We start from the raw sequence: 27653 nt of genomic DNA on the forward strand, positions 1-27653 counted from the left end.
CACGAGAAGCGTGCATCAGTCACACTGACCGTTGCCGGTGAAGATCGGTTCTCTAAAAGGTATAAAGTGGCGGGCTTGAGACACTGGGGAGCAGGATCGCCTGGGTGGAAAGGGTCAGCCTGACACACCGCAGTGCCGGGTGAGGGAAGGGTGGGAGGGCAGATTGCCCAGGTGAGAGAGGGGCAGCCTGAGACACTGGAGAACAAGGGGTGGGAGCTGGATCGCAAGGGCGGGATAGGGAGAGATCTCACTACCCGACGGGTCCAGGCACACCCAAAATTGGGTATTTGTCTATGCCCCCGTATACTGCAAATAAAATAATTATCTAAGCAGTGTACAAACCAAGAGAAAGGGTGGGGAGAAGAAACAGAGGGATACCTAGGTTGTAAGATAACAAAGAATACTAATTAATTTAATTGGGGGAGGGAAGGGAGAGAAAGGGATGGGAGAGGGGAGCAAGGAGAGAATGCATGAACTAGAGGAGAAGGCTTAATGCATGTGACTGCTGTGTCTGACCGCCTCCTACTCTCCCCAATTCTGCTGCCCCACTGGTCAGGCTGGCACTAGATGCACTGCCTGAAACTAGGGGGAGGGGTAAAGGCATGGTCACCCCTTAGCGATGTCTCTGGTTTGTGCTGGACTGCTGTGGTGCCTGTACGTCTTCCCTGCATCGTGCAGGCCTCAGAAGACCTCAAAGCCACGTTTCCTGCAGCACATTGCCACGGAGCTGCACAGATGGCCTTTTTATTTTATTTTTAGAGTACCAACTCTTTCCAGTGTAGTTAAATTCTAACACATACCTCTACCTGGAAGAGCTCCCCAGCACCTTCACAGTCATTTGAGGTGATTACAGGGGTGTGGATGTGCACATATCCATTATCCTAAGAGAAAGCAGATCAGAATGGGCTGAAAAAGGCAGACTGTTAACTTCAGAGAATAAATTCAGATTTGTTGGGGAGAGGGGAAAAATAGATACATTCTACATGTAAACACAGAATCACCAAACATAGCACACTGCTCTCAAGAAGTAATTTTAAAAAAGCCTTAAAACACTCAAAATACATATACTGCATGAAAAGAAATGGGACATAATTGAAACAGTCAATAAATTACATTGGAATAGAAATGCAGTGATGATGGACTGTTCTGTGGAAGGCTCAGATAAAACACTTTTTTTTTCCTGAGGTTTGAGTCTGATTGACATCACATTGGGCCTTATACATATATACATTTGTGGGCTCCTCTTAGGACACTCATTTACTTCTTTTCAGAACTCCCTCCTTCCAAAAGAATCACCTTCACTCTTTCCCTGTGGCCATGTCCCCAGGATTTTTATTTCATGGTCTTCCTCTCACATTTCACTCTCCAGAAGCAATAGCGAGAAAACGGAGGGGTCTGGCGGCAGCTACAGGCTGTGAATAACCATAGGGAGTAAGCCTGAAGTGAACTTTGTGGAAAGCTGAGGAAGTCATTTTCACTCTCTACTACCTCTCTGGGTAAAATCAGAGATGCCACTGGTGGACTGAAAGGGAGAGAATGGGATTTCATGTCAAAAAGAGGATTCACTAACGTAATGAGCAACAGAAAATATTGATCTTTCTTTGGTAGCAAATTGAAGCAGGCTCCCTTCCATCTTTCGCCCATTCATATCTCTTTTCAGTACCCTTCCAGGACACTCACTGCTCTCTGCAAGGTCATCTCAGCACCCTTTGTAGAGCTCAGTTTCCTTACCAGGTGCAAAAGCCTCACTTGCAGAGCACATACCCCTTGCCCCAGCTCACCCCTTTCCTCCCTGTGAATCGAGCTTAACCACTGACTGGATCCTTCACAGTCTCCGAGTCTCCTGTTTTAACCCTTTCAGGACCATAAGGATTGTAGGCCAATTTTTGTGGTTTTGACGACATTTTTATGGTAAAAAGGGCTTGCAGATGCCAAAAAATTGATTTTTTTTGTGAAATATCATTATTTTTTTTAAAAAAAAATCAAACTTCTGGCTTATGGACAGTGTGGCAAGTGAATCTTCTCGTCAATCTGGCAACAACGCTAATGAATGAATGTCGGAACCAGTTTGTTTACATAAAGGCAGTATCCTATGGAATCCGTACATATCAAATTTAGAACTGTAGACTATCCCAATCAAAATTTATAGGATTTTAAAGTTATGGGACAAATATGTCCCTTGGTCCTGAAAGGGTTAAGGGTCATAGAAACATAGAAAAATGACGGCAGAAAAGGGCCAAAGCCCATCAAAAGTCTGCCCACTCTAGTGACCCTTCGCCTTGATTTTGTTCACCACCCCCTGCCTTTACATCATTAGAGATCCCACGTGAATATCCCATTTATTTTTAAAATCTGCCACGCTGTTGGCCTCAATCACCTGCAGTGGGAGTTCGTTCCAATGATCGACCACCCTTTCGGTGAAGAAATACTTTCGGGAGTCACCAGGAAATTTCCCTCCCCTGATTTTCAGCGGATGCCCTCTGGTGGACGAAGGTCCTATAAGACGGAAGATATAATCTTCCACCTCGATACGGCCCGTGATATATTTAAATGTCTTAATCATGTCCCCTCTCTCTCTTCGTTCCTCATGTGAGTACAGCTGCAATTTATTCAGCCTTACTTCATACGGGAGATCCATGTCAAGTGTTCTAGGCCTCCCCATCTGACCATCTCAGAAGCTGACAAAATTTTTAGTGGAATCCTCACCCGCGCAGAGTTACAACTCAGTTTTGCTTTTAGTTATTAATCCATGAGCTTTTATATCTGGATCTTTAGGGACCCCTGAGGAAGACAGCACTGTCGAAACATGGACTGTGTTGGGTCTATAGTTCCCAACGTTTTGGGTCCTAGGTATATTTTCTGTGAATTATTAAATTGTACTTTTAAATAAAGCCTACATCTTGAACATCACCATCTCCGCAGAGTTTTTTGTTTTCAGTACAATAGGACATGCAATTAATATGTGCAAAGTTTTAGAGCTGGGTTTCAACGTCTTCCAAAGTTAGGGGTCTCGTTATTGGGGCCACTTTTTTATTCCATGGAAGATACTGCCAAAACATCAACTTTGGGTTCAGGTTGTGGAAATTGTTGCTCGACCACGCTAAGAGTCACACTTCTAGTACATCTGTTTGTGCTGAATCCCAATAAACCACTCAGATCATTGGTGCATGCTTTGGTGTATCACCGGGGGACTACGAAGTTGATGATAAAGCTGGTCGTGGAATGCACAGGCAAATATTTGACACAACATAAATCCTGAACAGAAAGCACAATAGGGCTCAGATTTAGGAACACGAAGAGATTAGAGCCAAATTAAACTTTTAAGCACACCGTGCGTTCTTTTGAGATAAATCTTTATTAAGAAGAAAAAAACTGCATGCAAATTTTTAGCTATATTTAATGTCATATCACAACGATACATCCTCCAATCTCTTTCTTGCACCATCTGAAAGAGTAATTCTTTGGCTATAATGCTCACTAAGCCACATTTTTGAACTGCTATTCTTTTTTTTTTTTTAACAGTTATTTTATTTTATTTATTTTGACCCCCCAAAAACACATTCTTTAAGGAGAACTGGATGCTGCTACAGCTGCTCTCTTAGGTTTGGATGTTGTTCCCTCACAGAATCCATTCCTGAATCTGCGGTAGACAATTTTCAGGTGCCTCATGCGGCCAGTACCCGTGGTATTGCGCCTTTTGGCTTTAGCACTCCAATTATACTTTCTTTTGCATTTGGCTGGATATCCACATTTACCACTGGTAGACTTCTGGAGATGGTAAGCCTTGGATCCACACCGACGGCACAAAGTGTGCGTCTTGTTGCGGCGTTTACCAAAAGACGAGGTTCCCTTCGTCATCTTCTTCCAGCGGCCGATACACTAGAGCTGAACTGCTATTCCTAATAGCTTAAAATAGGCCTGAAAGTACACCAATGTTTCAACCTGCGTTTCACCCCTCCCCCCCTTTTACAAAAGCGTAGTGCTGTTACCACTGCGGCTGGCGCTAAAAACCACGTAATGCTTTTGTAAAGGGGGGGGTGTTAATGTTAGAATATGTGGGATATGTAGACAGGCGCTGGAATAACGAGAGAAACTTTGAACTGGAAATTTGTTGCTTTCTAATAACGGTAAATGTTGATTAGGATGAAAAATGAATGTGATCAAAGAACGGTATGGTTTGGATAAGAGTAACAATTTCAAAGACAAATTGTGCTCCACAGTCACTTCAAACGCTGCTCTTCATGCAGTTAGCCTGAGTATGATGACTTGAATTTGTTGTCAATATTGGACAACTTAGGGCCTGTTTTACAAAGCCATGCGGCAACAGCCCCGAAGCCCTTTAAATCTCTATGGGCTTCGGGGCCGTTACCGCGCTGCAGCCGCTAGCGTGGCTTTGTAAAACTGGCCCTTAGTTGTTCCATTCTTAGTAAAAATTATTTATAAGGGTTTTTATTTTTAAATCTAATGTATTTTATTTATATGTTTTTAAAAAAAATATTATAAATTTATAACCCTAATTAAACAGGCAGTTGATAAATGAGTGTTTGCCATACTGCGCTGGTTGTGATCCATTTATTTCCAACTCCTTATCAGCCCAATAGCCACTTTCAAGATATTACAGGTATTGCACTATTTTTAAATACTGTAGATGGCTTTCTGCAGCAGACAAATTTGGGGGTAGGGTATCATTAGGATGGTGGAAGGTAGGAGAAGTTAGAGTGGCATAGTTTTAGGGGATGGATAATTGCCATGAGTTCATTTTGGAGGATGGGGAGACCAGAGAATAAGGAAGACATTTTGAAAGCAGCGATTCTCTTACTCAGTGATTCCCAACCCTGTCCTGGAGGAACACCAGGCCAATCGGGTTTTCAGGCTAGCCCTAATGAATATGCATGAGAGAGATTTGCATATGATGGAAGTGATAGGCATGCAAATTTGCTTCATGCATATTCATTAGGGCTAGCCTGAAAACCCGATTGGCCTGGTGTTCCTCCAGGACAGGGTTGGGAATCACTGCTCTTACTGTTATGTTCCATTTTAACTTAAGTTTCTATACTGCAGAAGCTGAATTTAGAGAATGACACGGGGATAAATTTGTCCCCATAGGAACTCAATTTACTACTACTTCTATTTATTATTTCTATAGCGCTGAAAAGCATACGCAATGCTCTACAATTTCCCTGTCCTGTCCCTGCCCCATTCCTGTAAGCTCTGCCTTAACCGCACAAGCCTCAAACACTTATGATTTTAACGTGTTTGAGGCTTGTGCAAATGAGGACGGAACTTGCAGGAATGGGGCAGGGACAGGAAAAGAACTAGACAGGACGGGGAAAAATTTGTCCCTGTGTCATTCTCTAGCTGAACTGCTTCTCCCATGGAAATGCAATGGGCCAAGTTTTTTGTTTGGGGGAGGGGTACTTCTTTCTTTGCCCCAGTAAACTTTTAAGCACACTTTTAAGCAAACTATATTCCCTGATCTGATCTGGCTCATTTTCAAACTCAATATTTCTTTTCATTGTTTTTTTTCCCCCATGCCAAATTTCATCTAATTTATCAAATTTTCAAAAAATATCATTTATTTAGATTTGCTAAAAATTGCCTTTTTTTTATGATGCAAATCACCCCCAATATTTAGCCTGCAATGGTCAACTTTTTTTTTAAACGCTGTCACTGGCTAAATTAGCCCTCATTATTCAGTGGAGGGCCATATCTGGGCACTAGAGCTGGATATTGGGGGCTAAATGAACATTGGCGGACTGAGTGTCAAAGCTTTTGCAGCCCTGGCTGAATATCAGGCCAGGATCCGCTTAATTTTTTAAAAATAATGTCCCTCGAGCCCCATCCTGCTCCATCCACACTCCTTCCCTCCCCCAGCCTGCAGTAATAAGATGGTTAAGGACCATGAAGCTCGATTTCAAAATGGAAGAGATTTGATGAGACAGTGAGTTGGGAATCTGAGAATACCCTCACCCCCGCCCCCAGAGACAGAGGGAAACAGACACTCTCAACCCCCTTTGTATAATTCTTTACAACTTCATTTTGAATGAAAAAAAATAAAGATATGATCCCATTGATCGCAAAGAGAAAGATGCCTATGTATACCTTCTGGATGCTCTCTCCATTTAGAAAGTGCCCGGAAGCAAGCTTATTCTTATTTTATGCTTAAAAGGTGGAACCAAATCCCAACATCCCTTCCAACGACCTAATAAATGATAAAATTGAGGATAAAAGCGTATCTTTTTATATGTCTCCAAATGTGGATTTAGATGTTTTAGACACATTCTTGTAAGGATGTTCAATTCTGCAAACCAATTTAACCTTGTGTAAAACTATGTGTTTATCCATCTACTGACTCATATCGTATATGTTGATTTGTAACCCATTCTGGACTCTTTTGGGAGGATGGAAAAAAAAAATTGAATAAATAAAACAAAAATTTAGGGAATTATACAATTCTCTCTATGAAAACGGCACCATCAAGTGGCCAGGATGCAGTACTGACGTTTCAGAATAAAACCAGTGGATTAGTACTGCATACATTTTTTAAAAACCCAAGTGTTTCCCAACTTCTTCAAGCCAAGTACCTCCCTAGATCAAAAAATTTTCAGCTGAGTACCCCCGAGCTCTGAGCAGCAGAGATTTTGAAGTGGACATTTCATTGTTAAACAGTAACTAACTAGTCAACATACATAACAAATCCAGTAAAACCTTGGATTGCAAGCGACTTGGTTTGCAAGTGTTTTGCAAGACAAGCAAAACATTTTATTAAATTTTAACTTGATATACAAGCAATGTCTTGCAATACAAGTATATACAGTATACACACATCGCAACTGAGCTGATGATTCTTCTGTCTCTGATGCTGCAGGAGTGTAGTGACTGTTCTAAATGAGCAAAGTCTTGAAATCCGAGTATATACAGTATACACACGTCACATCATCACAGCTGAGCCGATGGTTCTTCTCTCGCTGACGCTGCAAGAGTGTAGTGACTGTTCTAAACAAGCAGTCTTGCAATACGAGTACATACAGTATACACGCGTCACATCATCACAACTGAGCCGATGGTTCTTCTCTTTGACGCTGCGGGAGTATAGTGACTGTTCTAAACGAGTGAGGTCTTGCAATACAAATACATATAGTATTTTGTATTAAAGTTTTTGGGTTGTGGAACGAATCGTTGGAGTTTCCATTATTTCCTATGGGGAAATTCACTTTGATATACGAGTGCTTTGGATTACAAGCATGCCTCTGGAACAAATTATGCTCGCAAACCAAGGTTTGACTGTACAGGTCACTGGAACTAGCATACAAATCAAGGCATACGCTGCACGATCTTTTACATTTCAGTCTCACGTATGCTGGCCCTGGTGGTGTGTCATTCTTACAAACTAAGTGAAAATGAAGAATGACACTTACCCCCTCTTCTACTAAACCGCATTAATGGTTTTAGCGTGGGAAGCCACGCTGAATGGCCCGTGCTGTTCCCGATGCTCATTGAGTTCCTAAGAGTATCGGGAGCAGCGCGGGCCATTCAGCGCAGTTCTCCGCGCTAAAACTGCTAGCGCAGTTTAGTAGAAGAGGGGTTAGAAAGGGCCTATTTATAAGAACAGGAAAAAAGGAAGATCTCCACAAAAGTTGCCATTAGTAACCAATACAGTTTCATCTTTCCTCTGGGAAAATGAAACACTAAATCTGATTAATCACTTTGGGCAAGTTTTCTCACACACATCCCACCTACCCTTAGCCACTCTGCTCTTTTCTCTTTCTCAGAGAGTTACATAGTAACATAGTAGATGACGGCAGATAAAGACCCGAATGGTCCATCCAGTCTGCCCAACCTGATTCAATTTAAATTTATTTTTTTTAAATTAAATTTAATTAATTTTTTCTTCTTAGCTATTTCTGGGCAAGAATCCAAAGCTTTACCCGGTACTGTGCTTGGGTTCCAACTGCCGAAATCTCTGTTAAGACTTACTCCAGCCCATCTACACCCTCCCAGCCATTGAAGCCCTCCCCTGCCCATCCTCCACCAAACGGCCATACACAGACACAGACCGTGCAAGTCTGCCCAGTAACTGGCCTAGTTCAATATTTGATATTATTTTCTGATTCTAAATCTTCTGTGTTCATCATTTTGCTGTCTCATGAGATCGGGAGTTACAAGATTAACAGGCTCTTTCTTCTTACACCTCAGTACATATCAGTTACTGCAAAATGTCTAAAGCCCTGTCTGATATTATAACAAACTAAGAGTTGGAACCAACTCCAATGACTCAAAGAGCAACAACCTTATGTGTGAAAAAAAATGCACCAAAAATATTACATCAGGTCCTAAAACACTAAAATACAACACCTAATGAGAAAAAAGAACAATGGGACCGCTGCAAGATTTCTACACTGAAACATTCCAATTAATAAATTCAGATGGGGAAGATGGCGGAAATGCTGATAAAAGACAGCATCGATGAGCATCTAGAAAGGAATAAACTGATGGAAACAAACCAACATGGATTCTGCAAAGGAAGATCGTGCCTAATGAACTTATTGTACTTCTTCGAAGGAATTAACAAACGAATGGACAAAGGGGACCCCATAGACATCGTATACTTCAATTTCCAAAAAGCCTTTGACAAGGTACCCCATGAACGCCTACTTCAGAAACTGAAGTACCATGGGGTGGAAGGAGACGTACATAGATGGATCAAAAATTGGTTGGAGGGTAGGAAGCAAAGGGTAGGAGTGAAGGGTCACTACTCTGACTGGAGGAGGGTCACGAGCGGTGTTCCGCAGGGGTCGGTACTCGGACCGCTGCTGTTCAATGTATTTATAAATGATCTAGAAATAGGGACGAAGTGCGAAGTAATAAAATTCGCAGATGACACCAAACTATTTAGTGGAGTTGGGACTAAAGAGGACTGTGAGGATTTACAAAGGGACCTAAACAAATTAGAAGAGTGGGCGACAAGATGGCAGATGAAGTTTAATGTAGAGAAATGTAAAGTCTTGCATGTAGGAAACAGAAACCTGAAGTACAGCTATACAATGGGAGGGCTGGTAATGGGTGAAAGTACCATAGAAAGGACTTGGGGGGTAATGGTGAACAAGACAATGAAGCCATCGGCACAATGCGCAGCGGCCTCTAAAAAGGCGAATAGAATACTAGGTATTATCAAGAAAGGTATTACAGCAAGAACGAAAGAAGTTATCCTGCCGTTGTATCGGGCGATGGTGCGCCCACATCTGGAGTACTGCGTCCAGTATTGGTCGCCATACCTTAAGAAGGATATGGCGTTACTCGAGAGGATTCAGAAAAGAGCGACGCGATTAATAAAAGTTATGGAGAACCTTTCATATGCTGAAAGATTAGAGAAACTGGGGCTCTTTTCCCTGGAAAGGCAGAGACTTAGAGGGGACATGATAGAGACTTACAAGATCATGAAGGGCATAGATAAAGTGGAGAGGAACAGATTCTTCAAATTTTCAAAAACTATGAGAACGAGAGGGCATTCGGAAAAATTAAGAGGGGACAGATTCAGAACCAATGCTAGGACGTTCTTCTTCACTCAAAGGGTGGTGGAATGCGCTTCCAGAGGGTGTGATAGGACAGAGTACGGTATCGGGGTTTAAGAAGGGATTGGATGATTTCCTGAAGGAAAAGGGGATAGAAGGGTATAGATACTTTTCATTTGCTTTGGTCGCAGTGGCTTTTTGGTTTTTCTCTTTTTTTTTTCTTCTATCTTTGCAGGGTGTCCTATCCATTTGACATCTCTTTACATGTTTATGTTTATTTAAGATCTGCATTTTATGTTGCCACCTTCCATCTTCCCACTGCATTTTTATCTATTCTCTCCAGCATCTACCCTCCAATTCCTTATTTCTTTGTACCCCTGCAATCAGTATTGCCTTTCTGTGTCCCTATCCCCTCTCCATCCAGCATTCAACCCTGTGTCTCTTTTCCTATCTTCCCTCCATACCTAGAATCTCTCCTGTTCTTTTCTGCCCACACCTCCTACACTGTGGCTTGCATGTCTACCTCTCAATTCCTTGCTCTCCCCTTGCGGTCCACATCTCTACCTCCCTGAATCCAGTGAACCCCCTCTTCCCCAGATCCAGTCTCTCTCTCTCTCTCTCCTTTTCCACTACCCTCCCCGAGCCCAGCAGCACCTCTCCTTCTCTCTCCTCTGCTCCAAGTTCAGTAGCACCTCTCCCTTCCCTCTTCCCCCTAGGTCCAGCAGCACCTCTCTCTTCCCTTCCTTCCAGATCCAGCAGTACCTTTCACTTCCTTTCCCCTCAGGTTTAGCAGCACCTGACTCTTACCTTCCCCTCCTCCCCAGTTCTAGCAGCACCTTGCCCTTCCCTTCCCCACCTTCCAGGTCTAGCAGCACCTTTTCCTTCCCCTCCCCAGGTCCAACAGTACCATTCCCTTCCCTTTCCTTCCCCTCGCAGGTCTAGCAGCACTTGCCCTTTCCTTCCCCTACCCCCAGGTCTAGCATCATCTTTCCCTTCCCCTCCCCCAAGGTAGGCACTTTCTTTCTCTTCCCTTCCTCTCTCCTCCAAGTCCAGCAGCACCTTCTTTCTCTTCCCCTCCTCTCCCCTCCAGGTCCAGCAGCACCTTCCTTCTCTTCCCTTCCCCTCCCCTCAGATGTAGCAACACCTTCCTTCATTTCCCCTCCCTCCAGGTCCAGCAATCCTTACTCTCCCTTCCATTTCTCTCCCCCCCCCCCAGATCCAGCAACTCCTCCTCTCCTTTTTCCTCCCCCCCTGGTCCAGCAACACCTCATCTTCCCTTTCTCTTGTCCAGCAGCACCTCTCCTCCCCCCAGCAGCAGCTCATTGTGTACTTTTAACTTCCCCACACAGCTGAAGGTAGTGTTAGTTTAGTGATTCCGCTGGGCAGCTTCGGGGCCTTTGCTAGGACAGGCTGCCTCTGATGATGCTACTTTCTCTTTCCTTGGAAGTAGTCAAGCAAAGGCCCCAAAGCTGTCAGATGGAATCGCTAAACTAACGCTACCAGCAGCTGTGTGAGGAAGTTAAAAGCACACAGTGAGCTGCTAATGCTAGTTTGGGGGGCTAGGTGAGAGAAAAGATGACAGCGGCAGCTGGCAAAAGGAAAACAGGAAATATGTAATAGTGGCAGCAGTGGCACAAAGAGGGTGGGAGACATGTGGAATCATGTACCTCTTGGGGTATGCTTACCGTGCTTTGGGAACCTTTGCTCTAGCTAGGTTCAGTTGAATGCACTTTTGCTGACTGCAGGTACAATTTTACCTCAAATTTATCATCCTTATTTACCCGTATGTACCACATTCGAATGTCCCTTTTGATGTCTATTAAGAAGTTTCAATGTGCACTGTGTTGACATACTATGCTATAATGTGTACTGTTATTTTAATTGTGTACATCCACTGCCTTGGGTGAATTTCTTCATAAAGGTGGTAAATAAATCTTAATAAATCTCTCTCTATATATACTACCATCAAAAACCATTTTTTCCTTTCAAAGCATAAAGCCAAAACTATCTGCCATTTAGACAAATGTAACCAGATCCTCACAGATCTCTCATGAACTAATTTCCTCCACCAAGGTCTATGCCAGGGGTTGGTAATCTGTGGCTCTTTTCCCATGTGGCTGTGCTCAAGTATCTGGTGGTCCAGCATTGATCTTTTTGGCAGGAGCTTGGTGGCCCTCTTGCTCCTGCCTCCTCGTAGCTGCCTTCTAAAATGGCTACTACGACCATTAATGGCTGCTCATGGTACTACAGGAAATGCTGCAAGCAGCTGCAAAAGGTCATGCCAACCATTTTAGAAAGTAGCTGCAAGGAGGCAGGAGCAATAGGGCCACGCTCCTGCCACAAACACCCTTGCTAGACCACCAGGTACCTTGGTAGATCCAGCGGGGATGGGGTGGGGGTATAAATTGTGGTGGAAGATGGCGGTGGCATTGTGTCACAAGAGAGCTATGCTCCTGCTCCAAAGATCCCCCCTGCTGGACCTGGTCCCTAAGTAGGCCCTTGGGGAGAGGAGGAATCGTGGGGTTGGGAGGGAGATCAAAGAGTCAGGGCCTGGAAAGAGGAGAGAGCCTTGGCAATGATTTGTGGGGAGGGATGAGAGGTGCAGAGACCTGCGAGGGGTTGGAGGGGAGAGAAGCGAGACCTTGGGGATGGAAGAGAGCGAGAAACCTGGAATATCTCAAATCCCCTTCTCTACCCATTGCAGCTCTTTGTAAATTTTGGGTCAGACATTTAGGAAAAAATGTCTCAGGTTGCCAACCCTTGGTCTATGCAAAACTCAACTGCATGACGTATCTTCTAGTACAGCTATAACCATGAAACCATTTTTCTTAGGTGTCCACAACAAATCCCCATTTCCTCACACATGAAGTTCAAGCTTCCCTTACCTTCAAATGTGTCAAGCCTTCAAAACAGTAATGCGCAGCTGATGCATGCAGATGTAAAAATACAAAGTGCGCTACCTGGAAATACGAGTGGATAGCCGCAGTGGCTTTGCTGCGTATCCTCAACAGAGAGCTGAATGTGTTGGTCCTGCATCGCAAATGAGGGAACTGCCTTGTGTAGTCCATGGCATGTCTCGCTTTTAATTTAAAAGGAAAAGCCTGCGATTATAAAAAATATATCAAATGCTTGAAATCGGGAGATCTGGTGGGCAATATTACATAGCTTATATACCTCTCTATCTTAGATTCTAGGCAATGTACAAAAAGAATTCATAATAAACATAACAAATCAAAAAACATAAATGAAGTTTTTATACCATGCCACTCTGGTGACAACAGCAGACTAAACACCATAGTTAGTTAAAAAAAACTAAATTTTATACTCTAGGTCTAGCTTCATGCCCTCGGTTTATATTTGGATTGATTTATATTCGGATTGATTTATATTCGAGTATATAGGGTATTTTACACAGTGTCTAAACAATCTGAATGATTGCTTTTAACAGTTATTAGTTCCCAGGGCAATGAAATAAAGGCCTTTTTGCCAGTATTAAGGCAATCTCACTTTCTGAAATGGTTCTAGCAGAAGCAGTCACGTGAAAATTGAACTGCAGGTGTTGTGCCAAACAGCTCATATCAGAAGTCTGCTGCCCAGAAATTTCTCCCAGCTACCAAAGGTAAGTAGTAGGTTAACATACCATGGGGTCGCAAGGGCCCACAATGTTAATATCTTCAGCTTGCAGCTCCACATTTTGCTTCCTGTTGTGGCTCTTCACCAGCTTTCCCTGGACTTCCACCGAGCTGCCAAAACCCAGATCCCTGAAACAAAATTATTAACAAAGGATTACTGTCCTGTCAAAATGTGCCTCCAAATTGTCTGGAATTCACTCGAGACGCATAGAAATGGAAATTCTTTGAACAGCAACAGCATCCATTTCCATTCTATAATTTATATTCCTTATATCCTACAATTCTATGCGGATTACAAATTATTCATGTACTCAAGCATTTTTCCCTCAAGCTCCCACTCTATCTAATGTACCTGGGGAAATGGGGATTAAGTGACTTGCCCAGGGTCACAAGGAGCAGTGCGGGATTCGAATCCGCAACTTCAGGGTGCCAGGGCTGTAGCTCTAACCACTGCACCACACACTCCCCCCCCCCAAAATCCATTTGACAAAGATAGTTTGTGCAACATGTACACCTAGGTGCAGCAAGAAACGTTACAGCATTAACCTGCGATGACCCTAACGTACCCTGTCACGCTTCAAAGTATGTCAAACTTGCAGAAGCAGATCAAAACTATTTTTAATGAGAAAACCACCTGAGTTTCTGCTGGGCCTCCCCCCCCTCTCTCAGCCACCCGCTTGATCATTGAGGGCCAGATTCTATATATGGCACCCAAGTTAGGTGTGGCTAGAGACCTAGATTGGCAGCGCCTAGCAACACCTAGCTGATAATTGTGTGAAACTTAATTTTTTAAAATTGAGTTTGGTTGGCGTTTTAGTTGAAAACGTCATTAAAACTCAAAAATAAAACCATTAAAGTATCGCGCAAATTTCAGTTAGACATCACTAGGTGATGTCTAAAGCCAGGCGCCTAGCCATACCTAACTGAAAAATGGAGTATAGGCGTGGTTCAAGTTACGCGTCAGCAGGCACCTGTATTGTAGGCCAGAAAAGCCCAGGCTTACATTACAAACACCTACATTGTACTCGAATTTAGGCACTGCTAAGTGAGATTCTTATTGCCAATGTTAGATGGATATTGGAGAAGAGCAAATACCACCAAAAGCCCTTATACCTTTGCTTCGTCGACTACAGCAAAGCTTTTGACTGTGTGGATCACAATAAACTATGGAGAACTCTAGTGCAAATGGGAACACCCAAACACATAACTCAGCTGATAAAGATCCTATATGAAAATCAAGAAGCTACAGTGAGAACTGAATACGGCAACACTGATTGGTTTCCAGTAAAACATGCATCTTGTCACCTTATCTGTTCAACCTGTATGGTAAAACCATCTTCAGAAAAGCAAATTTGGAAGAAGACCATGTCAGTTTCAAAGTTAGTGGCCGAAATATAAACAACCTGCACTATGCAGATGATACAACGCTCATCACTAACAGCGAAGAAGACATGCAGAATCTACTGAGAAAAGTCAAAGCCGAAAGTCATGACATGGGATTAGAAATGAACATAACGAAGATCATGAACATGGAAAATGATGAAGATTTTGAGCTTGAAGGCGATTGAAATCCTTAACAACTTCTATTCTATCTCCTGGGCTCTTTCATAAATAAAGAAGCAACTAGAAGGGAGGAAATACTCTGTAGAATAGCACTTGGTCACTCTTCAATGAAGGCTCTTGACAAAGGATTCAAAGGCAAGGAGGTAACACTCCAAACGAAGATCAGACTTGTCCATGCACTCATTTCCTCAGTGGTCAGTTATGGATGTGAAAGCTGGACACTACAGAAACAAGACAGAAAGAAGATTGACTTATTTGAGCTTTGGTGCTGGAGAAGGATTTTGGGTGTGCCGTGGATTGCCAAAAGAACTAACAAATCAATTCTGGAAGAGATAAAACCGGCTTTGTCACTCGAAGCCCAAATGATGAAGTTACAACTGTCTTATTTTGGTCACACCATCAGAAGAGAGACATCACTGGAAAAGGTCATCATGTTTGGGAAGATCGAAGGAACTAGGAAAAGAGGGCGACCTGCAATCAGATGGCTGGACACGTTGAAAACAACCATGGGGATGATGCTGGAAGACTTTTCCAGACTAGCAGAAAACCGATTTCTTTTTAGATCCTCAATTCATCAAGTTGCTTGTTCTCAAGCATGAGTCGACGGCACCTAAGAACAATTCTATAAATAGCACCTAAGAACAAAAGAACTGTCGCTGCTGGGTCAGACCAGTGGTCCATGGTGCCCAGCAGTCCACTCACACGGCGGCCTTCTGATCAAAGACCAGCGCCCTAACTGAGACTAGCCCTACCTGAGTACGCTCTGATTCAGAAGGAACTTGTCTAACTTTGTCTTGAATCTCTGGAGGGTGTTTTCTCCTATGACAGACTCCGGAAGAGCGTTCCAGTTTTCTACCACTCTCTGGGTGAAGAAGAACTTCCTTATGCTCGTATGGAATCTATCTCCTTTCAATTTTAGAGAGTGCCCTCTCATTCTCCCTACCTTAGAGAGGGTGAACAACCTGTCCTTATCTACTAAGTCTATTCCCTTCAGTACCTTGAATGTTTCGATCATGTCCCCTCTCAGTCTCCTCGGTTCGAGGGAGAAGAGGCCCAGTTTCTCTAATCTTTCACTGTACGGCAGCTCCTCCAACCCCTTAACCATCTTAGTCGCTCTTCTCTGGACCCTTTCGAGAAGTACTGTGTCCTTCTTCATGTACGGCGACCAGTGCTGGACGCAATACTCCAGGTAAGGGCGCACCATGGCCCGGTACAGCGTCATGATAACCTTCTCCAATCTGTTCGTGATCCCCTTTTTTATCATTCCTAGAATTCTGTTCGCCCTTTTCGCCGCTGCCACCTAGATTTGATTGATGCATGGTAGACATTTTTTTCTAGGTGCCATTTACAGAATCTGGCCCTAACTGGGTGTTTGACCAACATGGGAATACTTTAACTAAAAGAACAGGCAATGTGAGAAGGGCCTGCAGGCTTCTTGTTCACTTAGGTTTTGAGAATGTTTATGCTTGTGTAAAACAAAAGTGTGTGTAAAATGGCTCCTATAGCACCAGGCATGCAGACACATACTTCATTGGCTCCCTGTCTATCTTAGAGTACAGTTTAAATGCACTTCTATGTTTTTTTAAAATCATACATGGACTATTTACGCCTTTGATTCCTCTATCTCAGAATAATCAGAGATCTTCTGATTCAAGAAACTTTCAGAAATCGTCCTTTCCATCTTTAAAAGGAATAAAACCTATTGGTAATATTACTTGATCTTTCTTGCGGTGCCGTATGCCTGGAGCAGGCTGCCTGAATCAACACGTCATGCTCCATCCCTGGCAGTGTTCAAATCCAAGCTAAAGGCCCACTTTTTTGAAATTGCTTTCAACTCTTAAGTCCCACTCACTGCTGTCAGATACCTAGACCCACTACAATCTCCCCAACTCTGAAATGTCCTGTCTAAATTTGATTGTAAGCTCTTCTGAACAGGGTCTGTCTATCGTATGTTAAAATGTACAACCCTGCTTATGCCTTTCAGCGTTATAGAAATAATAAATAGTAGTAATAGTATCTTTCTTGTATACTTTTACAATCAAGTTTCAAGTTTATTAAAAAAATTTTATACCGCTTAATCAAATTTCTAGGCGGTGTACAATGTAAAAAATTACATAAAACCAAATTAAAATTAGAAGTACTAAACAAAACCAAGATGGGTTAATAAAACACATAACAAAATATATGGACTAACTTCACACAGTAGGGGAAGAAGGGCAAGAACTACAATCTTTGAGGAAAAGAGCACAGTAAAAGGGGAAAAACAATAGGTAAGGGTAAAAAGCTATAAAGCTTGTTTTGGTTCTTAAAAGGACAGTTATTGTCTAAAAGCATCCTGGAACAAGAATGTTTTTTAATTTTGATTTAAATTGATTTAATACGGATTCGATACGTAAATGATTAGGCAGCAAATTCCAAAGAGAAGGTGCAGTGACAGCGAAATTGTTAGATCTCAACGTGTTGATTGATTTTAGTGCTGGTACGACAAGGAGATTTGTGTTGGAACATTCCTTCCAGATTTTCTGTAAACCTATGAAAACGCTGTTATTTCAACAATTCTTAGAAAATTGTTCTAAGGAAAATTAGTTATATTCTCTGTAGGATGTCAGATGAGGGTCTTCATTAATAAGTTATTTTCTCTCTAATCTAACTACTTTCACTCTGATTATCGATTTTTATGAGAATAGAGTCGAGCTCCTTTTGGGGAGATGACACGGTATATAAATCCAATAAATTTTTTAAAAAAATTAAAAAACATACTTTTATTGTAAGGAGCCATGAAGCATGCACATAGATTATAAAATATCTTAATTTACATGCATATGGTACTTCAATTACCTACAGAAAAACATTTGCACCTGCTCTTGAACAAATATAATGCCTGTGCTGGTAAAGTAGGTGTGATCTCTGCAAGACCTACACTAGCATTTAGTAATGACACATAGGTGTCTTTATAAAACAGGTGCCTTCCAGCTCACTTAACCTAAGCATCCGCCTATAAAATTGCCTTCTTTATAATTAGCAGGATTGCATGCCACTCTGCTGAGCAAAGTTCTTGTAATTATATCCTGCTGCTGGAGAAGACTGCATGATACCTGCTATGAAACCAACACATCCAAAGACACTGGAGTACACCAGTATCTTAACAGTTTCAAGGCTAAGGCATTTAACATTAGCAAAACTATTGCGGGCAGAATAGGCCATGATGCTGTGGTTTTCAGTGCTTCCCTGTTTCTTCTTTAAGCAGTATTCCAACACTTTTCCATTGACCCCCATGATGCTGTGGTTTTCAGTGCTTCTCTGTTTCTTCTTTAAGCAGTATTCCAACACTTTTCCATTGACCCCCATGATGCTGTGGTTTTCAGTGCTTCCCTGTTTCTTCTTTAAGCAGTATTCCAACACTTTTCCATTGACCCCCATGATGCTGCGGTTTTCAGTGCTTCCCTGTTTCTTCTTTAAGCAGTATTCCAACACTTTTCCATTGACCCCCATGATGCTGCGGTTTTCAGTGCTTCCCTGTTTCTTCTTTAAGCAGTATTCCAACACTTTTCCATTGACCCCCATGATGCTGTGGTTTTCAGTGCTTCCCTGTTTCTTCTTTAAGCAGTATTCCAACACTTTTCCATTGACCCCCATGATGCTGTGGTTTTCAGTGCTTCCCTGTTTCTTCTTTAAGCAGTATTCCAACACTTTTCCATTGACCCCCATGATGCTGTGGTTTTCAGTGCTTCCCTGTTTCTTCTTTAAGCAGTATTCCAACACTTTTCCATTGACCCCCATGATGCTGTGGTTGTCAGTGCTTCCCTGTTTCTTCTTTAAGCAGTATTCCAACACTTTTCCATTGACCCCCATGATGCTGTGGTTGTCAGTGCTTCCCTGTTTCTTCTTTAAGCAGTATTCCAACACTTTTCCATTGACCCCCATGATGCTGTGGTTTTCAGTGCTTCCCTGTTTCTTCTTTAAGCAGTATTCCAACACTTTTCCATTGACCCCCATGATGCTGTGGTTTTCAGTGCTTCCCTGTTTCTTCTTTAAGCAGTATTCCAACACTTTTCCATTGACCCCCCATGATGCTGTGGTATTCAGTGCTTCCCTGTTTCTTCTTTAAGCAGTATTCCAACACTTTTCCATTGACCCCCATGATGCTGTGGTTTTCAGTGCTTCCCTGTTTCTTCTTTAAGCAGTATTCCAACACTTTTCCATTGACCCCCATGATGCTGTGGTTTTCAGTGCTTCCCTGTTTCTTCTTTAAGCAGTATTCCAACACTTTTCCATTGACCCCCATGATGCTGTGGTTGTCAGTGCTTCCCTGTTTCTTCTTTAAGCAGTATTCCAACACTTTTCCATTGACTCCCATGATGCTGTGGTTTTCAGTGCTTCCCTGTTTCTTCTTTAAGCAGTATTCCAACACTTTTCCATTGACCCCCATGATGCTGTGGTTTTCAGTGCTTCCCTGTTTCTTCTTTAAGCAGTATTCCAACACTTTTCCATTGACCCCCATGATGCTGTGGTTTTCAGTGCTTCCCTGTTTCTTCTTTAAGCAGTATTCCAACACTTTTCCATTGACCCCCATGATGCTGTGGTTTTCAGTGCTTCCCTGTTTCTTCTTTAAGCAGTATTCCAACACTTTTCCATTGACCCCCATGATGCTGTGGTTGTCAGTGCTTCCCTGTTTCTTCTTTAAGCAGTATTCCAACACTTTTCCATTGACCCCCATGATGCTGTGGTTTTCAGTGCTTCCCTGTTTCTTCTTTAAGCAGTATTCCAACACTTTTCCATTGACCCCCATGATGCTGTGGTTTTCAGTGCTTCCCTGTTTCTTCTTTAAGCAGTATTCCAACACTTTTCCATTGACCCCCATGATGCTGTGGTTTTCAGTGCTTCCCTGTTTCTTCTTTAAGCAGTATTCCAACACTTTTCCATTGACCCCCATGATGCTGTGGTTTTCAGTGCTTCTCTGTTTCTTCTTTAAGCAGTATTTCAAGACTTTTCCATTGACCCCCATGATGCTGTGGTTTTCAGTGCTTCTCTGTTTCTTCTTTAAGCAGTATTCCAACACTTTTCCATTGACCCCCATGATGCTGTGGTTTTCAGTGCTTCTCTGTTTCTTCTTTAAGCAGTATTTCAAGACTTTTCCATTGACCCCCATGATGCTGTGGTTTTCAGTGCTTCTCTGTTTCTTCTTTAAGCAGTATTCCAACACTTTTCCATTGACCCCCATGATGCTGTGGTTTTCAGTGCTTCCCTGTTTCTTCTTTAAGCAGTATTCCAACACTTTTCCATTGACCCCCATGATGCTGTGGTTGTCAGTGCTTCCCTGTTTCTTCTTTAAGCAGTATTCCAACACTTTTCCATTGACCCCCATGATGCTGTGGTTGTCAGTGCTTCCCTGTTTCTTCTTTAAGCAGTATTCCAACACTTTTCCATTGACCCCCATGATGCTGTGGTTTTCAGTGCTTCCCTGTTTCTTCTTTAAGCAGTATTCCAACACTTTTCCATTGACCCCCATGATGCTGTGGTTTTCAGTGCTTCCCTGTTTCTTCTTTAAGCAGTATTCCAACACTTTTCCATTGACCCCCATGATGCTGTGATTTTCAGTGCTTCTCTGTTTCTTCTTTAAGCAGTATTCCAACACTTTTCCATTGACCCCCATGATGCTGTGGTTTTCAGTGCTTCTCTGTTTCTTCTTTAAGCAGTATTCCAACACTTTTCCATTGACCCCCATGATGCTGTGGTTTTCAGTGCTTCTCTGTTTCTTCTTTAAGCAGTATTCCAACACTTTTCCATTGACCCCTATGATGCTGTGGTTTTCAGTGCTTCTCTGTTTCTTCTTTAAGCAGTATTCCAACACTTTTCCATTGACCCCCCATGATGCTGTGGTTTTCAGTGCTTCCCTGTTTCTTCTTTAAGCAGTATTTCAACACTTTTCCATTGACCCTCTCTCCCTTGATGTTAAAATTTGCTGAGACACAGGAGGCCCTTTTAAAAATTATATTGCCGATAGAAATAAACGAACAAACCCCCTTCCTTTCACAGTCTCTTTAATATTCTGAAATCGAGAGAAAGGGGTTTGAAATAAACATATCTGTCACAGTGGGAGCACGTTGCTTGGCTTTGTAACTGAACTGACACACTTGTGTCATGGCAGGAGATTGAAATGCAAAAACAAAGTTCAGAATTCTCCCATATCCTCAGCTCCTCAGAGGCCAGTGAGAACAGCCATATTTTAACAGTGTCTAAAGAAAGATTGCTCTTGAACTATTATCGATTCCTATGGCCCACTATTTCAATGAAGTGATCTACGCATATGTAAAGGATTTTTAATCAGCATGAAATGATCTCAACTTCTGAAATAATTTTAGCAGAAGAACTCGTGAAGAATAAAGTAAACAGCCAGGAACCTAATACCACAAGTGTTGCGCCAAACAGATCACTCCAAAATTAATTTAGAACCTTAAAACATCAAAAGCCAAGATCTTAAAATGACAGCCCATACCGTGCAGTGAACTTAAGTAAGGACTTAAATATTGCCCAATGTGCACTTGTCGCTAGGCCGGCTGAAGTGTTGCCCGTAGATTGCACAGGAAAGTGGCAAATCTTATTCAGAATGCACTCCTGAAGTTATGACTCCATGGCCCGGATTCTATATAGGACGCCCAGTGTCAAAAGCCGCCTAAGCGGGGGGAGTAAAGAAAACTAAAATGACCAGATTCAGCTATTAAAATTAAAGTTAAATCATCTTATTCCAGCATGAATAAACTTCAAACTAAAGAAATCAGAATTTAAAGAGTATGAATACGTAGATTACCTAGCTGAGAAATAATCATAATAAAAAAAATCCCCATGAAATTCATAAGAAGCCCACTAACCTGCTCTCTAACTTTGGGTCAGCAACAACCTGGAGGTTTTGTAGTGAGGTACCGTCATTGATATCCAGAAATAAAACTTCCTTTTGCGAGCGAACAGAACGAACCCACCCCTGGAAGAAAATACAAAAATGTTCAAACCTATTAAAGTGGTGTTATTTGTCTGCAGTGCAAATTTGAGCTGAAACATAAGCTTTTTGCCTCCAACATGTTTCTTTTACCACAGTTAGTTGAAAACGTGATCTTCGTCGACATAAGATACCAGCTTAGGAGGACCGGTTGGTCTAACCAGTTGTACCTCTTCACTGTGTTACCAAAAATACCTGGTGTCCACAAAGTCAATTTGTACCTTTGCTTAATCTTTGTAAACCGCATAGAACTTCACGGTATTGCGGTATATAAGCTGTTGTTATTATTATTATTTACAATTTCAAAAAATTACTAAAAAAGACAATTGATGAGATATGTTAGTCAAATTTGTCCTATGTACTCAGTCGTTATCAAAGTTTGTAATCGCATTGCATTTGGGTATTTTAGGTACCCTGTTGATGAAAGAGAAGCTGTTGAATAAACCCCTAAAAAATGGCTACGCCTCAAGGAAAGGCCCAATATGTATCATGGGGCTCCTTTTACGAAGGTGTGCTAGGGATTTTAGCGCACGCAGGAAATTGCCGTAGCTGAAAATCTACCACCTGCCGAAAAGAAGGCAGTAGTGGCTAGCGTGCTCAGCAATTTAACGCGTGCTATTACGCGCGTTAAGGCCCTAGCGCACCTTCCTAAAACATAATCGGATACGCAGACTCAACGAAACTACAGGATTAAGTATGGAAAACATTCACCTTCCTGTTTGTCAATTCATGCATGGCACAAAACATTTATGGAGACAGGGACAGTATTGGATAAAGAAAGGAGTGGATGACAAAGAATATCAGAGGAAAATGTTGATCGTGTAAGACAATCCTTTGCTCGTTCTCCTTCAAAATCCATCTGTATACAGGTGCATTAAATGAGGGGGAAAAAAACCTTCAATAGCTACTCCTTATTTTATAATAATTTCCACAGATTTGTCTATTCATTGATTTTTTTTTTTTTTAAATAAAATTTTGAAATTGTAAAGAGACTTTGTGGACACCCTGTGTATTACTTAACCTAAGAACATTAAAAAAAAAGCCATGCTGAGTCAGACTGCAGTCCTTTTGAACCCAGCAGCTTGCTTCCGACAGAGGCCATTACCCAACAAATCCACAAAGCTATTTCTCATAGCTCTTTTTCGGGCTCTCCCGTGCACTTGGACTTTTCCTCTAGAAACTGGTCTCATCCTCATTTCAAATCCTGTTGTTGGCTGCCTTGCCCATATTCTCCAGTAACTGATTCAACAGCTTAATTATATACTACATGAATATTTTCTAAAAAGCTTTGTATTTATTTGTTTTCAATCTGCTGGTCATTAGTTTCATGGAATGTCTTCTTCTTTTTATTTTTTTTTTTTGCGTTGTTTGCCAAGTTAAATGACAGTTTCACTCCATTTATATCTCCGGATTCTATAAATGGCACTCTGAATTGCATGAGAACACAAAAAATATCCATCAAGATAGTTCCACAAAAACAAACGCAAAGCAAAAGGCAAAAAACCGTGGAACTGATGATCTTGTAATATTACTTAGAATTGCAAGCAAAGCTTTTCCAAAAAGTATGCAAAGCCTCTGCTAAACAGTCAGGAGTCAAAAAAGCAATGTTACTTACCGTAACAGTTGTTATCCAGGGACAGCAGGCAGCTATTCTCACTAGTGGGTGATGTCATCCGACAGAGCCCCGGCACGGATGTCTCACAAGCATATTTGCTTGAAGAAACTCAGAAGTTTCGAGATGCCCGCACCACGCATGCGCCAGTGCCCTCCCGCCCGATGCTCCGGGCATGTCTCCTCAGTTCAGGTAACTAGCAGAGAAGCCAACCCAGGGGAGGTGGGTGGGACGTGAGAATAGCTGCCTGCTGTCCCTGGATAACAACTGTTACGGTAAGTAACATTGCTTTATCCCAGGACAAGCAGGCAGGTATTCTCACTAGTGGGTGACCTCCAAGCTAACCTCAATGGGATGGTGGGAGAGTTGGCAACTTAGGAGAATAAATTTTGTAACACTGTTTGGCCAACTGTCCATCCCGTCTGGAGAAAGTATCCAGACAATAATGAGAGGTGAATGTATGAACCGAGGACCAAGTGGCAGCCTTACAAATCTCCTCAATCGGTGTCGATCAGAGGAAGGCTACAGAGGCCGCCATTGCTCTGACCTTATGGGCTGTGACCTTACAGGGGAGGGGTAATCCAGCCTGGGCATAGCAAAAAGAGATGCAAGCCGTCATCCAGTTGGAGATGGTACACTTCGAGACAGGGCGTCCCAACTTGTTCTGATCAAAGGAGACGAAAAGTTGAGGAGCAGTTCTGTGTGGTTTGGTGCGATCCAGGTAGAAAGCCAAAGCACGTTTACAGTCCAGAGTATGAAGAGCAGATTCACCAGGATGAGAATGAGGCTTTGGAAAAAACACTGGAAGTACAATAGATTGATTGAGATGACATTCAGAGACCACTTTAGGCAGGAATTTCGGATGGGTGCGGAGGACCACCTTGTCATGATGGAATACTGTGAAGGGTGGGTCCGCCACTAAGGCCTGAAGCTCACTGACCCTGCGAGCAGACGTGAGGGCCACCAGAAAAACCACTTTCCAAGTGAGAAACTTGAGAGGAGCCTTGTTGAGAGGCTCAAAAGGAGGTTTCATTAGTTGAGAAAGGACAACGTTGAGATCCCAAACCACTGGAGGAGGTTTGAGAGGAAGATTGACATGGAAAAGTCCTTTCATAAATTTGGAAACCACAGGATGAGCAGAGAGGGGTTTCCCTTGTAGAGGCTGATGAAAAGCCGCAATAGCACTCAGGTGGACTCGAATAGATGTAGACTTGAGGCCAGACTGAGACAGTTGCAAAAGATAGTCCAAAACAGAAGAGAGGGAGGCTCGCTGAGGCTCCTTAGAATTGGAAACACACCAGGTAGAAAATCTAGTCCATTTCTGGGAGTAGCATTGTCTGGTAGCAGGCTTCCTGGAAGCCTCCAACACCTCCCTCACCGCCTGGGAAAACTGGTGAGGAGCTACGTTGAGAAGAACCAAGCTGTCAGGTGGAAGGACCTTAGGTTGGGATGAAGTAGAGATCCCTGCTGCTGAGTAAGCAGTGAAGGAAACACTGGAAGAAGGAATGGCTCCCTGCTGCAGAGTTGAAGAAGGGAGAACCAAGGCTGTCTGGGCCACCAAGGTGCTATCAGAATCATGGAGGCATGGTTGGATTTCAGCTTGACTAGAGTCTTTTGAATGAGAGGAAAGGGGGGAAACGCATACAGAAAGCGATTCCCCCAGTCCAGCAGAAAGGCATCTGCCTCGAGGCGATGAGGAGTGTAGATCTTGGAGCAAAATTGAGGCAGTTTGAAGTTGTGGGGAGCAGCAAAGAGGTTTATCTGAGGTGTCCCCCACTGAGAGAAGATCTGATGTAGGGGCCTGGAATGGAGGGTCCATTCGTGAGGCTGGAGGAGACGACTTAAGTTGTCTGCCAGGACATTGTCCTTCCCCTGAATGTAAACAGCTTTGAGGAAGGTGTTGTGGCGAACTGCCCAATCCCAGACTCGAAGAGCTTCCTGGCAGAGGGAGGCCGAGCCCGTGCCCCCCTGTTTGTTGACATAATACACGGCGACCTGATTGTCTGTGCAAATGAGGACCACCACGTCCTGAAGCAGATGTTGAAAAGCCTGAAGAGCATTGAAGATGGCTCTGAGCTCTAGAAGATTGATCTGATGGAGGCGGACCGCACTGGTCCAGAATCCCTGAGTGCGGAGACCATCCAGATGAGCTCCCCATGCATAGGTCGAGGAATCGGTTGTGAGGACCTTCTGGTGGGGAGGAGTGTGAAACAGCAAACCTCTGGATAGATTCGAAGAGGTCATCCATCAAAGCAGAGACTGCCAAAGAGCAGGAGTGACTATGATGTGTCGAGTCAATGGGTCTGACACCTGAGTCCATTGAGAAGCCTGGGTCCACTGAGGAATCCTGAGATGTAGTCTGGCAAAAGGTGTCACATGAACTGTAGAAGCCATGTGGCCCAGGAGAACCATCATGTGTCTCGCCGAGATGGACTGACAAGAAGATACAGACTGGCAAAGATGGAGCAGGGTCTCCATGCGCTGAGGAGGCAGGAAAGCTCTGAGACGAATGGTATCCAGGATCGCCCCGATGAAGGGAAGAGACTGGGTGGGCTGAAGATGAGACTTGGGGAAGTTGATCTCGAAGCCCAAACTCTGCAGGAAGTAAATGGTAGCCAGGTTCGCCGAAATGACCTCTGGAGCTGAGGGGGCCTTGATGAGCCAGTCGTCGAGGTAGGGAAATACCTGAAGACCCCTGGTCCGGAGTGCAGCGGCCACCACAACCAGACACTTCGTGAAGACTCTGGGAGACGAGGACAGGCCGAAAGGAAGCACTCGATACTGCAGATGTAGGTGTCCCACCCGAAATCTGAGGAACTTGCAAGAGGCCGGATGAATGGGAATGTGAGTGTAGGCCTCCTTGAGATCCAGAGAGCATAACCAATCGTTCTGCTCGATGAGGGGATAGAGGGAAGCAAGGGTCAGCATGCGAAACCTCTCCTTGACCAAAAATTTGTTGAGGACCCGAAGGTCCAAAATGGGTCTCAGGTCGCCTGTCTTCTTCGGGACTAGGAAGTACCGGGAGTAAAAACCCCGGTTGCGTTGGTCTACAGGAACTGGCTCGACGGCCCGAAGCCGGAGCAAAGCCTGGGCCTCCTGAAGAAGAAGGGCGGTCTGGGTCAACTTGGAAGGATACTCTCTTGGCGGGTGGTCCGGAGGGACCCGATGGGATTGAAGAGAGTAACCTTCTCTTACGATGGAAAGCACCCAGAGGTCGGTGATAATGGCCTCCCATCGATGAATGAAATGATGGAGGCGACCCCCGATGGGAAAAACAGAGGATTGCAGAATGAGATCGGTTATGCTCCCTGAGAAAGAGTCAAAAAGGCTGAGGAGCCTTGGGAACAGCAGGAGGTTGGGGTTTCTGCTGATTCTTTTGAGGAGGCTGCCTCTTCGACGGTTGTCGTGCAGCCGGAGCCTGTCTCGGAGTGTAACGCCTCTGATAAATCAAGGGCGGTCTGGCCGGTCGAGACTGCTGAGGTTTAGGCTTGGGTCGAAGGATGGACTGAAACGACTTTTCATGGTCCGACAACTTCTTGGTTACAGTCTCGATGGACTCATCAAACAGATCCGCTCCAGCAAAGGGAACGTTGGCGAGCCTGTCCTGGAGGTTCAGGTCCATGTCAATGGTGCGTAGCCACGCCAGGCGATGCATGGCCACGGAACAGGCGGCCCCACGTGCCGCAAGCTCAAAGGCATCGTAGGAGGACTGCATCAACTGAAGACGAAGCTGGGACAGCGACGCCACCACCTCTTCGAATTCGAAGCGAGCCTGAGACTCAATGTAGGGGGTGAACTTCCGAAGCACAGGCAGGAAGAACTCCAAATAAGTGGCAAAGTGAAAATTATAGTTCAGAACACGAGAGATCATCATCGAGTTCTGGTAAACACGTCTCCCAAATTTATCCATGGTTCTGCCTTCGCGGCCCGGAGGTACCGATGCATAAACTTGAGAAGGATGAGACCGCTTGAGGGAGGACTCGACCAACAGGGATTGGTGAGAGAGTTGAGAGCCCTCGAACCCCTTGTGATGCACCGTGCGGTATCGTACATCCAACTTGCCCGGCACCGCAGAAATGGAATATGGTGTTTCAAAACATCGCATAAAAGTCTGGTCAAGGAGCTTATGCAAAGGCAGGCGAAGAGACTCCGCAGGAGGATGGGGTAGATGCATGGTGTCAAGGTATTCCTTTGAGTACCGAGAGCCAGAGTCCAATGTAATGTCCAAGTCATCCGCCATCTGGCGAAGAAAGGAGGAAAAAGACAACTGATCCGCCGGTACCGGCCCCCGAGAAGGGCTGGATGAAGTGGAGGCTTTGTGATCCACAGACATCTGGGAT

General features: G+C 43.6%; 2 protein-coding genes across 4 annotated transcripts in view; both read right to left on the reverse strand.

Moving 5' to 3' along the window:
• The window catches only part of NARS2 (asparaginyl-tRNA synthetase 2, mitochondrial), a 107937-nt gene that overhangs the window by 75159 nt on the left and 5125 nt on the right, over positions 1-27653 (reverse strand). For 2 of the 3 annotated variants that reach the window (XM_033949022.1, XM_033949025.1), the window contains exons 2-5: positions 21577-21686; positions 13153-13273; positions 12473-12613; positions 801-881 (exon numbers count right to left, since the gene is read on the reverse strand). In XM_033949022.1, coding sequence (XP_033804913.1) covers positions 801-881; positions 12473-12613; positions 13153-13273; positions 21577-21686 — 453 coding nt within the window. The remainder of the gene's footprint in view (positions 1-800; positions 882-12472; positions 12614-13152; positions 13274-21576; positions 21687-27653) is intronic. The other variant, XM_033949023.1, reaches the window with a different exon arrangement.
• On the reverse strand, positions 3424-3879 carry LOC117362524 (60S ribosomal protein L37-like). The gene has a single exon (XM_033949026.1). The coding sequence runs from the start codon at positions 3856-3858 to the stop codon at positions 3565-3567; it is 294 nt and encodes a 97-aa protein (XP_033804917.1). The 5' UTR covers positions 3859-3879; the 3' UTR covers positions 3424-3564.

Source organism: Geotrypetes seraphini, chromosome 6 (assembly GCF_902459505.1).
Source record: "Geotrypetes seraphini chromosome 6, aGeoSer1.1, whole genome shotgun sequence".
Classification (NCBI taxonomy): Eukaryota; Metazoa; Chordata; class Amphibia; order Gymnophiona; family Dermophiidae; genus Geotrypetes; species Geotrypetes seraphini.